Source organism: Numenius arquata, chromosome 6 (genome assembly GCF_964106895.1).
Source record: "Numenius arquata chromosome 6, bNumArq3.hap1.1, whole genome shotgun sequence".
Taxonomy (NCBI): domain Eukaryota; kingdom Metazoa; phylum Chordata; class Aves; order Charadriiformes; family Scolopacidae; genus Numenius; species Numenius arquata.
In genome coordinates, this window is record NC_133581.1 from 45,628,552 (window position 1) to 45,641,806 (window position 13,255).

The 13,255-nt window shown below is 44.8% G+C and overlaps 1 protein-coding gene across 1 annotated transcript in view; it reads left to right on the forward strand.

The window, feature by feature from the left end:
- The window catches only part of LOC141465308 (deubiquitinase DESI2-like), a 52,290-nt gene extending 39,621 nt beyond the window's left edge, over positions 1 to 12,669 (forward strand). The window contains exon 5 of the mRNA XM_074148661.1: positions 11,758 to 12,669. Coding sequence (XP_074004762.1) covers positions 11,758 to 12,000 — 243 coding nt within the window. The 3' untranslated portion in view covers positions 12,001 to 12,669. The remainder of the gene's footprint in view (positions 1 to 11,757) is intronic.
- The last annotated feature ends 586 nt before the right edge of the window (positions 12,670 to 13,255 follow it).

Here is a 13,255-nt window from a genome sequence, read left to right on the forward strand (position 1 = left end):
ATTTATGTTCTTTTTGAGTTGTCCTGGCTGATGAAAGAGGCTATTTAAATTCTGCCAGATGGAATAAATATTGCCTTTTGAACATTAGAAAAACCCTTTTAAAACAAAAAGAAAGGCTAAAATAATTAGTTCTTTCCATAATGTGATTTGTTGAATTTCCTGATTTTTCAGAACAATGAGATGTGAGATCGCAAAAGGACAGAAGTTACAAATTGCTGTAAAGCAGACATAAAGGAAGAGGAATACATTTGTGCTTTCAGGAAAAAGCCAAGCTCATAGTAATTCCTGGGCTGTAAATTCCCCTGCAAGGACTCACAGGGCTTTGCAGAAGCGCATGTCACTGCAGCAGTGGGCCACGGGCAAGTATGGCATAAGGTGCAAAGAGACATGCAGTTACACACTTTGTTACCAAGACTGTGCTTTGGGCATAGATAAGGGAAGGGAATTGTGAAACTGCTGTCAGAGTGCTCTTTTCCATGCAAGAGCATGGCTCATGATTGTCCTGCAAGTCTATAATAAAACTGGGACTTGTGGACGGCAGATACTAGCCAAGGCAAAAGCATACGTGGCACAGGTTGTACCCCCAAATGTGTGTAAAGGTGAGAGGTTGACTGCCAGGGGTTCAAATACGGGCATATAAGAATAAAAGCCCTGCTGATGTATAGGCATATGGTGAGTGTACAGTGCCTGAGGTCAGCTTCTTTAGAGAAGATAGTAACTAGAGGATCAGAGGGAGGAAGAAGGTTTTCTGCTTCCAGGTTCTTCTCCAGTCTTTCAATATTCTTCAGTATTGAATGTAAGGATCACACCATGTCACTGCAGCTTAAAGACTCTGACAAAGCTTTTGCTGCTTAGCCCCTTCGCAAACAGAAGATGACTCATTTGACTTCCCACCAGCAATTTTCCATGCTTCTGAAATTTCCCATCTAAGACAAACTATGGAGCTGTGTTCTTACGAGAGTGATGACAGTTTCCACAGCATGTCCCAGAAAAGGGCAAGCTACCACCGTAAGGGAGAAAAACACCTTTGAGTCAGCACAAGAACTGGAAGATAAGTGGAATGACTCAAGGAAGCTAGTCCTTCTCCCTTCATCAATGTGGTTTCTGCCAAGAAACTAGAATGATCCCTATTTTAGGAAACTCTGTAGCCCCTTGTTAGAGGGTACATGACACATAATTAGAAATCTGGCTTCTGAGCACCAGGGAAGGTAGCCCCTTTTATTTCCCAATAGCTTTACCAGAGGTGGAATAGCAATAAAGTCAGTGGGTCTTATGGGCCCTTTTGATAAGATATTAAGTTAGTGCTCATCACAATTAGGAAATGAATTGAGAGACACTGATTTGATTCACCTTAAAAATTGTTGATTTTGGAACTTTACCTGAGGACGGCAGTGACAGAAGGTTTTATTCTTTTATCGTGTCTTTTCTCCCTCTTCTTGAAATGGGAATGATTCCTTTCTGATTTGTATGCATAATTTATCTTAAGTACCAGAAAAGGTCAAGACCTTCTGTATTTTGTAGCAGTTTCCCAGCCTGGAGTTATTTATCTGTCTTGCAGCTGCTTGAAAACTACCCTACTATTTTTGTTTATTTTAAAGGAGAAGGCAGGCAGGAGAAGGCTGAGAAGGCTGTTACTAGGACCGATCTGGATCTCTAAAAGCATGTTCAGAGAATCTGCAGCATCCCCTGGGACAAACCTGGCTCAGAAACACCTGAGTGATCTGGTATGAATTCCCCTAGAGTCACTGAAAGCACAGTTTGGCTGCAGGACTGAGGGATGGTGAAGCACAATAAATCATCCCTATTTGCTTCCTAAATTATCATGACTTTCTTTTATACCCAGAGAAAGCTATTAAAAAAGACTAGAACCAACTCTGAAGTTAGTGCGCACAGTTCACATCCACATGTGATCATTCTTCAGAAGGCTCTTTAAGGTCATTTGGATTGGAGGGATTAAAAACCCCTGAGGAAAACAGATTGGTGTCTCATTATACAGCTTCCTTTTGTACCCACTGATCCTTTTCACCCCTTTATTCCTTCAAATATTAAAAGATCGGTTTCTTTATTCCTCAGCATTTCTCGATCCAAAGGATTGGATCCAGGGGACAGTGCTCAGAGGCGCCATCTGAGTAAATGGCTAAAATTTGAACTAATTATTCGATCTGAACTAGGATTTTTGGAGTAAAGCAAGTCATCAAAAGCAGACGCTTTTAGAGGGATCTGACAGTTTTATTAAAACTTTTGCTAGGATGTTTTGTGGGTTCGAACAGAACTTTTAGCTGGTGAGACATTCATCTGCAAGTAACACAGTTTCCTGGATAGAGAGAAGCTTGCTCAGATATGGGAGAGCAAGTTGGATTAAAGATTTATTTATCGTTTCTCCTATATTTCAGCAAAAATTCTCCTGATTATCAGCCACAAGATGTTCTGGAGCAGAGAGTCTCTCAGCCTCTCCTGTGGGAACTGTCCTACTTTAATTATTTACATAAACAGGGAGATCACACTTTTCAGCAGGAGAAGAGGGAGGCCTAAATCAGAATTTATGTGCTTGTGGTTTTAGAAGCTCATCTTGAAGTTGTAGAATTTGCAGAAGTTTCCAGAAAGAGAAAAATATATTGGGGAACTGGAGATCTTGTTCTTGGGGTAAGTGCCCTTGGAAAATAGAACTGGGGGTTAACTAAGTGAGCTTGGCCCATTCTTTGTTGACAGTGGAGGGGAAGAGAGTCTCCTAAGCATCTGAGGTGGCTTAGGTCAGCCTTGGAAAATTCTTTAGCATCCTAGATGAGACTGGCTCCTACAGGGCAGTGATTATGGACCCTGTCACAATCAAACGCTTTGCAGTCAGAGTCTTAGAGCTGTAGCACTGCAACGCTTAACCCGGTCTCCCAAAGTCAGTAGGACTCTCTCAAATCAGCCTAAAAGGGTATGCTCCAATAGGAAATACCTTGAAGATTAACAGATGCAGTCTGCACAGTGAATCCTGCAATCTGATGGTTAGAGAGGACTGAAATAGGCATCTAGCATACCCACTACTGATGCTGACACCCCAGAGATACTGTTAAACCTGCACGCCAGATTGGATGGAAATGCTTGGTGAAGCAACATAATCTGAATCTCCTTGGGAGGCAGGGGATGATCTTGGTGCAATCAGACTTGCTTGCATTTGGATCACATCCAGGCTGGGTGCTAGGACTTCTTTACCCTTTTCTTTGTATTATTGGTAAAGATCTGCTCTATTGATAGTAGCAGAGAGAGGCTTTGTCATCAGTGTGACAGCAGCAAACACACATCCCTCATAACTGAAGCACAGCATAAGATGTCTGTGATTGGCTTTAGAGCTGTGCCTGATATGTACTTCCGTGATGGTGTGGCTGTCTTGGTTGTCCTTTGTCAACGTGATTGGAGCTTTGGTAGAACAGAGGAATCTTACTTTACTGGTAGAGGGTGTGGAGCTGTGCTGAAGTGACAGGAGATGGCAGCCAGTGCATACTCTTTTCTCTAGCTATTCACCAGTCCTTTTTCAGCCAAGGCAAAGCTGACAGAATGTAACAAACTTACATCAGAATTCTGCTCTCCTTAAAGGAGCTTGACTTTCAGCAAATGCTCTGAAAAAGGCAGGTTTGCTGAATCAAGGACCAAATGAGGCCAATTTTTTAATCATCAGTGAATAATTCAAGCCTAAAGCTTTTCAGGTCCATCCCCAGGCACACGTGAGTTCTCATCATGATGTTATTAAAAACTAGGAAGCTCTCCTTAGCCTGAAAGCTATCAGGGAGAAAGGATTAAACACCAGAGAAGGGAGCTTCAGGTGGCATTTGAGTCACAGTCAAAAGCAGCAGAAGCTTTTATAAATGAGTCTTCAGCAGATCCTAAGTAGACAAGTAATACCCATGTTTTCCTTAGTCAACAATTGCTTTTCAGTTGCCTGTGTAGCAGAGGAGGAGATAGGTGTTTTGTTGCATAAAAGCCTATGTGCAATTCTGTTAATGGTAGGGGACACAACGCTCTAAACAGACAGAAAGGAGGGAAGGAAAAAAACAACCACAGGGCATGAAAGAACATTAGGAAAGCTTTAATTCCTGATGCCTGAGCCAGTCCTCACTGAAGCCGATGGAAAGGCTTGGTTCATTGCAACAGCCTTTGAATGTTGTTAGCTCTATGGGGAACAGGCTGTGTTTGTTTTCTGGCTTTTAACTGCCACATACGTTTGGAAGAAGCTTATTAATAAAGACGTCCTGCACCCATAAACTATCCTCATGGTTTCAGATGGATGTAATTTTTTCTCTTGCTTTTGCCTGTAAGGATGCACAATTTTGACTGCATGCAGTTAATAAACTGCTATATTGCATTATGTGGCTTCTCTGCTGTGGCAAAATAAGATTCCTAGGTGTAGTTTCTGCATTAGTTAAAATTTATGAAGTATTTGGAAAGTCCTTGGAATAAAGGCTGCTATAAAAATATAAATGTCTTTTTCCATCGTTAACTTTCCTAGCCTTGCTATCCTGAATGAGTCTTATAGCCCAACAAAAACGATTAGTGGAGTAACTCTTATATCGACCTTTCAGCTCTCTCACTCCATCCTATTTTCCCTGTCTATCTATGTGTACTGGGGAATAGTATGAGGTGGCAAGTAATTTGAAACAGAAATCTCTCTCACACACACACCCCCCCACACCCCCACCCCGGGGGAAGTTTTAGCACATCATTTCCATTTTTTTGAAAATGGTCTGATTTTGCTACATGTGCTTCTGCAGTTATTTCAGGGTTTCCCTTTAAAGTGATCCATCTAGCAAAAAAGATTAAATGTGAAGAGTGAATTTGAAAAAACCCCACCTCATCTCAGGCTCTTTGGGGCTATTCTAAATGCGCATGTTTTGTACCCTCTACTTTATTTTATCTGCTTTTTGCATCTGTCTTCCCAAACCAAAAGCCCTGTGTCCTTATCTGTTACAAATAAGCATAATACCTTGGAGCTAAGCTAGTTCACGCTATCTGGGGAATTCATCTCTAGTCGCACCATCATGGAGCCTTTGATCCTTTGTGTGTGCAGATGCCTGGGAATAGATGCCTCCGAATGAAGAAAGGAAAAACCTTGTCCTTTTCACCAGCTGCCTGTTGATAAATGGAAAGTGTCAGGAGCGTAAATGAACTGTCTGAGTGTGTTGATAGGCTTTTGAGACTGGAACCTTTTGCTTAGGAGTCCTGCCAGCACTGCCAGATAGAAGGTCTTTCCCTCTTCCTATGAGTTCATGTGCTCTCTCTGCTCATTGTATCTCCATCCGCAGTAACCTGCTGCTCACTTACGCTAGGAAACAAGGCTTGAGACTGAAACACAGGATTTTCTTGGTTAGCTATTCAGAAAACACAGATGCTCTTGATGTCCATCCCTCTATACATATGGGTTGGCCTGGTCAAGCTCAGCATGTCCGTAACACTTGAAAGGACGACCTTATGAGGCAACAGCCGCTGTCAGCCACTGCTCTCGAAACAGCGCCTGCTAGGAGAAGGCAGTTCCTCTTCACGCTGCCATGATAATATGAACGAATTGCAGTTGTTCATTCATTTGGTGGGAGAGTCATTATTTTAAATGTCACTAACAAGACCAGACTTAATTATACTTAGGATTCCCAAAATGGGCATCTGTTATGAGGCCACTTGTGCCTATTCTGTCACTCTGCAGCTGCTGGCTGTACGTGTAAGTGCTGGTTACAAGGAACTTCATGCTCAAAGAGGGTATTGCCATGCTCCAGTGTTGGTACATAACTAATCAGCCACGCCACTCAGAATTCAGCTCTGAATGTGGTTCGTTAAGATGTCACATTTGCAGCCACCGTGCCTCTCCACCGGTGGCCTGGCCAGTGAAGCTGAAGCAGTGCTGTAAGTGCTGAGATGCTATAAGCCAGCTCTCTCGTTTGACCCAGAGCTATCTACACCATCGTCTCTGTTCTTGGCATCTCTCTGCATGCAGACTCCTGCATAGAGGCAACTCTGTCCTTCCACCACAGGACCACAGAGGTGACTGACACATTCTGACTAGCGTCATAAGGAAAGCAAGACTGTGGGTATTAGTCCCTCCTTTCAGTGCTTTCTTTCCCTTTTCCTCACTCCTGGCTAGTTTCAGGCAGACGGTGCAGATGCTGCTTCTGCTTTGGATGGGTGAAATGCCTGCAGTCGTGGAGAGGACCCCTAGGAGTGGCAGTGCCCTGCCTGCTGTGGAACAGAAAGGGATTGCATAGGAGAATGGGGGCATTTTAGACAGTTGCTTAAATTAATTTAAAAGTTTTTTCCCTTCCTCCCTTTGACTCGGGATGCTGCCTCTCAGAATGTAGCCTCATTACTGACCTCATTCAGCCTCATCTACAGTTTCTCAGCTGTACCCTTTCCTCTGCAAGACACAGGCCACTCCTGGCTCTGCTGGATGTGTGCTGCATGAGCTGCAACCCAGCCCAGTGCCACCGCATCTATTCTGTTGATCCCCACAGGCTGGTTACATTCTCTAGAGTAGAAATTGTTGTTTTTACACAGTAACTATACAATAAATCTGTTTCAAGCAATTGATCCTAGCATGCCAGCTCCACCAAGGTGAGACTGTGCTTTTAGGTGTGTTGCGAAGGCTGCATGTCGGTTCTCTTTCAGGAATGTTATTTTCAGTGTATACACCATGCGCATCAGCCGATCAGGAGTGCAGAGCTAGAGGTATGTTCCTCGCTGATGCACTCAGACTCCCTTATCTCTGCCAGCACCAGGCAGTTTAGTTTCTGCAAGGTGGTAAAAAAAACGTTCCTGTGCATTGGGTTAATGGTTTATTCCAGATGTGTCCAAGTATTAATTTCATTGTGTTGCCGTGCTTCTCTTTCTATGTATGTTTTTTGGCTGCCCTAGCAGAGCCTGCAAGCTTTGACTGGGCAGATGTGCTGGTTTGTATCTAATGGCCTTATTCTGAAATTCTGATAAACATCATCCGTGCTATATTGCCTAGGCCTCGTAGGAGCCAACTCAAGCAAAGACTGGAAAGATTCCCCTTGGGCTCTAGCAGCTTTGCTTTAAAAGTGCTATGGGGTGCGTGTCAAGACTCCTCAGACGCCAGTAAAAGCTCTTGGCATTCTTTAAGATGTGCCAAGGGGAATACTGTACAGTAGCTTAAATGGGTACCTTCCCCATGTGGACGTCACCTCATTTTTAGCACGGCTGCTAAGTGGAAGTGGCAGTGGGTGGTTCAGCAGATGTTCGGTGCTGAACTCTCCAAGCTTCAGTTTGAAGACAAGAATTGAAGTAATTAGCATGTATTGTTTGAGGAATGTAATGTTGCCTCTGTGCATCTCGATTTTCATGGATCGGAGCACTCCATGGTGCCTTTGGGAGGGCTCACTTAAAAAAAATTCTTAAGTGTCTTGAGTTATATTTCTGTGCATGGCCTGAATTGCCCCCATTGCATCATCCAGCACAGCGCAGTACCTATTGCATTTAAGAGCTTTCTCTTAGGATCTACAAGTAATCAGCCCTTCACCTCATTGTGAAAGGGGCTCAGCCTTTTAGACTATATCAGTGTATACTCATAGACACAAAGGCCTCCTAAAATGCAGCACATTGATAGTGTTGTCCTCTAGAAGACAGGAGACTCAACTGCTTCCCTTGTGGATGGCATTTAAACCCATGTTTCCCAGCTGCTAGGCTGCTTCCCTGCCCGGAGTAAAGCTTTGCAGGGAGCTTTAAGGCCTTGCTGAGCAACGAAGCTTCGTTCTTAGGGCACTTAAGGGAGCAAAGAGTGATGGGGTGCAGTCCTTACTCCCTGGGCAGTTTGTACATTTTAACCAGTGACTGTTCAGTACAAAATGAAAACAGCTTAAGATGCTCAGAGGATCTTTTTGTATCGCAAATGAGTTGTTTCTTGATGAGCTGAAATGCTGGTGTGGATCTGTCAGCTGCCCAGAAATAGTACCCAAACTGTCAGGTCCCATTTCTCCCTTGCGTTTGGCTTCAGCCACAGATGTCTGAACTGCTATTTCCACTGGGCTCTGCAGATGCCAGCTGGGCCATTCACAGTTCTCACACAGAGTTCCCAGAAGAAGCTGCAGCTATGGGAGACTTGGCGCTCTATCACGAGGTGCCACTCAGTGGAAGCTGCAAGTACATGCAGCCTCTGCCGAAGTTTCTGCCTGAAACAGGGACAGGTCTCTTGGTGGGCAACTGCAAGCTGTGCTCACTTGTCCAAAACGCTGGATTTCAGTCTGTGGCAGGGACTGGCTGGCCCTGTGGGGTGAGAATAACTCACACCTTCAGGGACCAGACAGTGCTGGAAAGATGAGGAAGAGCTATGCTCAGCAATGATAGCTGGCCAGTACTCACGGGACGTTTGCAAAGCTTAGGGAAGACCTAGGTGGGCTGAGGTGTTCCATGCTCTGCTGCTAGTCGTCCAGCCTCTCTTGTACTCCTACGAGTTTCCCATCCCAAACACTTTTCTGCCTCAGAGAAATTAAACCCTGAGCTACCTGTCCCACTTATATCTTACATAGGCTTAGCCCTTCTGTGGCTGTTCATTTCTTTAAAGTTGCTTCTCCAGTCAGCTTAAGGCTCAGCTGCTTTCTTGTCAAGTGTCAAGCTCAGGCTCCACTACAGGCATGTCAAGTTCCTGAAGGGATGGTAGCAGGACATGGACCATATGATGGTCAGGACTAGTGACTTCTAATCTATAACAGCGTATCTGCTAAGTCTGACAGGACAAGTACATGACCCACCACAGAGAAGTTTACCCCTTTCAAAAGAGAAAACCCTACTTGTTTGGCACACAAGAGAAAAAAACCTAAAATCCTAACCTCTACAAACCTCTACAAAAAGAGTTCTGGTGGTGGAAACAATGGATGGTAAGAGCCTTCTGTGAGTTTATTGTTCCGGTGTGAGGTTTTCAGTTGAGAATTCTCCTGAAGAGCTGCAGTAGGGAGATTTTTCTGTTTCTTCATATACAATTAGAAAACACTCACTTCATCTTGCTTGTGTGCTGTTTTATTTAAATTCCGTTGGCTTAATCCCATTGCAGTCAGCTTTACTTGATGTTTCTCCATTAGCTAAATACTGCTGGATGCTCCAGCACAATATGCTTTATGGCAAGGAGTGAGGAACACACGAGCAGGCTGTAGAGTTAGCAACGTTTCCTGCCACTGCCCTTTTGCTCCTGTTGAGCATTGTGTTTTGCCGTGGAATAGTACCAAGGCTTCACTGACAAGAGGCAAGGACAAGCATGACTGAGGAAAAAGGAAACCACTTTGACTTCATAATTATCCTTAAGCTCTACAAACTGCCCTTTTGTGATTGATGGCCAGATGCCCACACATTTCCGTTCTTTTTCTGGCTCTTCCTTGCCTCACTGATTCATTCTGGGTGAAGAAGCTCCCTTAAACAAAAGGCAAACATCTCAGCATTGCTTCCACATTGGGAAGTGCTATTTTAGTTGCTAGGGGACCTGCTTAGAAAAAAAAAGCCAACTCTTGAAAACAGTATTTCCATTTCAGGCCATCTTACCTTGCACTGTTCGTTGTTTCAGCTAATTTTCTGAAGAATCATACCCTGGTGGTGTTTTCCTATTAGTATCTGGGGGAAGTCTTTATTAAGGCTTACCACTGCTTGAGAACTAAACTCACATGCACGCGTACATCACAAGGAGCCTAAACTGAGTCACTCTCTACACTGGCAATATGTTGCCTAAGTTCCTGGAGGGGAAGAAAGAGAAATGGTACAGAATCTAGAGGCAATTGCACTGTGTTTTTTGGCTTTGGCTCAGGTTCAATGTTCAAGTAGAGCATATTGAATACAATTTTAAAAATTCAGCAGTATTCTTGTGAAAATGATCAGATATGTCTGCTGAGAAAATCAAACGGATCAGCACATTTTCTATGAATGAGTCCTAAACGTAGGTGGAGAGGTCATCTGCTTATAGGCTCAGGCAGTAGCTCTAGGAATGGAAACCAGGGATCTAGATGGAGATAAAAAAATCGGTAATAAAGTAACTGTCCCCAGATTAAAAATTTCAAAAATACAGATTCATGTAGCTGTATCTGAGGTTAAGTAGAATGCAGCACTGGTGAGAACTGAAATAAAAGTCCTTGGAGTGTATTAGGTAAAGAACAGTCTATGCTTGCAAGTAATTTTAGCAGCTAAATAGCTTTGCTCATTCTCTGATACCTAATGATAATGTCTTCAATTTCACACATTGATTTTTAAACAATGCATGTCAAAATAAAGTGAGTTCTATAGTCAAATTAGCACGGTCACAGGTTTGCTGCCTTCTCCCAACCTCATTGGAAACGCCACGCTGTTGGAGCAAGCTAATTCCCTTATCCTCAAGGTGACTGTTGGAATGGGGCTTAGATCGTTCTGCTCAGGCCATTCGCATGAAGGACCAGCTGGTCATCAGCTGTAACAACTATAAAGTGGCACAGCCCATCCTCTATCAACTGCTGCAGTTGTGCTCCCTGAAAATCTCTTGAAACCTCTAAGCACTGCATTTCCATCATCAATAGTAGAAATCTTGCCAAATAACCTCCTTAGTGGATTACAGACAAACACCCTCTTGGTTTTTGCAGTAATTAGTATTAAATTAAGTGTAGTTTTAGATGGAAAGAGGGTGAGAGGAAGAGTGAAGGAATTTAGTATTGGCAGAAGGTGTATTATGGACAACCTGAAGCCACTAATCCATGTAAATTGTTGGACAAGGTCTGTGGGGTGGAGTTTCCATGGGAGACAGCACTGGGAGGGAAGGAGAATTCGGGTATTACAGCTACAGTACCTGCCACAAACTTCAGGCTCTAATGTACTGGTGTAGAGCAACACAGGCAGTATATTTACTAAAGACAGGCTCTTGAGGCCCCCTGGCTGATCCATTCCACATGCCTCTTCTGTGTCTGGCAAGGGAAAGGGTAAAATGTAAAGGGAAACTTTCCTTATGTTTTCCTATCTAAGGCAGATACAGCTACTAAAATCTGGCACCTGTATGTATGTGTGAAAGGAGCTGCCATATGCAGCAAGTCGTTTCATTGTGCTGAGTATGAAGTGACCTTGGAAAACAATATCTGTGCTAGCAGAGTGTAACCCAAATCAGTGCCAGGAGCACCTATGATGAAACACAGGCCTAGTGAGAAGCTAGGGTTTTTCTGTTTGTTGCTCTCTTTCCCACATTTAGGAAATACCATATGAGCAGAAATTAAAGGGTGATGTGCTAGGATAGGAAAAGGACCCCAGATACTATAACTTGACTGCCCCAGTGTGTCAGCCCGAGGAAGAAAAGAAAGCAGCAAGAAGATTTTCTCAGGCATCTCCATCCGTCTAGTCAGGCTCAGCTTCTGCACTCCTCAAGGTGTGGCCAGCAACAGCCTAAATATTTTTCCAAAATTTTTGAGCTATGTGCAAAATGAGTGCCATTGTCTTGGTTGGGAAGCACCAGCAGGCCTGTCCTTTTAGCCATGGACTGCCTGGAGAACAGAGTGGCCAAACTATTGAGGGCCATGAGCTGTTTTCCCCAGTCTCTGCTGTGATGCTGACAAGGGCTACAGCTGGCAGGGTTCTCTCTGTGTGTCAAGCAGTTGTGTAGCATTTGCATCTAGAGCTGTTCCTGACTGCAGAAGGTGGTCCCTACATTTCAAACAGCTCTCTTCTGAGCAACAGGGAATTCACCCTGCTGAGGTGGTGGTACAGATGGAGATGACATTGCCACCACGCACGTGTTTTGGTACTATTAACCATGCTCCTTTTCGGTTTTCTTCACAGATACTATGTGGGAAAGAGATCCCCCGCTGGGTGAACCGCCTGGCCTACTTCAGCTCCTGCATCCCCTTCCTCCAGAGCTGCCTCCCCAAGGAGTGGCTGACCCCAGCAGCCCTGCAGAGCCACATCAGCCTCGGCCTCCACAAGGAGGAGCAGGGGGACACAACAGATGAGGAGTCCCCCTCCACCTCCACAGCCCCCTCAGCCTCAGGCACATCGCGAACCTGTAGACATACTCGGGTCTAACCTGTGCCCAGTATGTCTCAAATAACATCTCCCTCTCTCTTGTACTATTTCTTTCTCACACCCTTTGGCACACCTTGGTTTCTCTCTTCTCCTCTTCAACGGACGACACAGGGGAGAGAAGACCCTTTCTCCCAAGGAGGTGAAGCTTCAGTCCCTTTTCCAAGGGCTGCCACTGCAGTTGCTCGGCAAAATGACTGTGAACCCCAACGCTGTACTGAGGAGTGTGGTGACTAAACTGGATTCTCCTCCCAGGCCCCCCATGCTCCTCGATCCACGGAGAACTGGCTCTCTTGGGCAGGAGGGCATGTGTATGGGCAGGGGGGCACCATACTGTGATGTTCCTTCTCTGGAACTGTATTATCTTTTTATCTCTTCCCCCACCCATGTGAGCCCAGTAGCCTCCTCTCTATTTTGGCTGGGTTTGCCATTCCCCTATGACAAATCTCCTGCCCACACCCAGTGAAGGAAGCAGAGCCAGAACTCAACCTTCTCATCTCTTAGACCAGCAACAAGCTCCACTCAGCCCCATCCCTTTTGTAATTATCAGGTTTCTAACTCATGTGAAGGACAAATGAAAGGTGCTGCTGTTCTAAACCCACCAGTTTTCATAACTCAAATTTAAGAGCTCGAATGACTGTCCTGCTCTTTAAATAATAACAAAGAACCTAGAAAATGAATGTGTTACCGTGGCTTTTCTTTGGGGTCAAAAAGAGGATGGGGCTAGTGCTTAGAGGCAGCTACCAAGTAGGTGCAGAGGTGACTGTTGACCATATTGGTGCTTTTTGGCACAGACTCCTCTCAGTTTCCCTAGTTGTAGGCAGCATTCCTCGTTTCCCCCTTTCCCCAGGATCCCTTGGGGAATCTCTCTCCTAGCTGACATTTGCTGGCTGTCTTTGGGGGAATGGCCTCCCTGAGCACAAGGAGGAATAGAGTGAATCTGTTGGGAAGGTCAGTATTTCCTTCAGCTTTTCCTCCTGCACTCACAGACCTAAAACGTGGCTCCAGCGCCACTCTTCCCCAGCCTATTATTGAGCCAACCCAAGAAGGTAAAAATAAGTGGTAAACCCAAAGAATGTCAACCTGTTTTCTTCTCCTCCCTTCTTGGAGGTGGAGGGGGAAACTTAGGGCCACATCTGGAAAGCATGGATGACCCTTCCAATGCATGTGCCACTACGGTGCCTTCCGTTGTGTGCACTATTTCCGTGGCATGAAAAATGGGTGCAGCTGGCTCACTGGCCTCTCCAGGCTGGCTCTT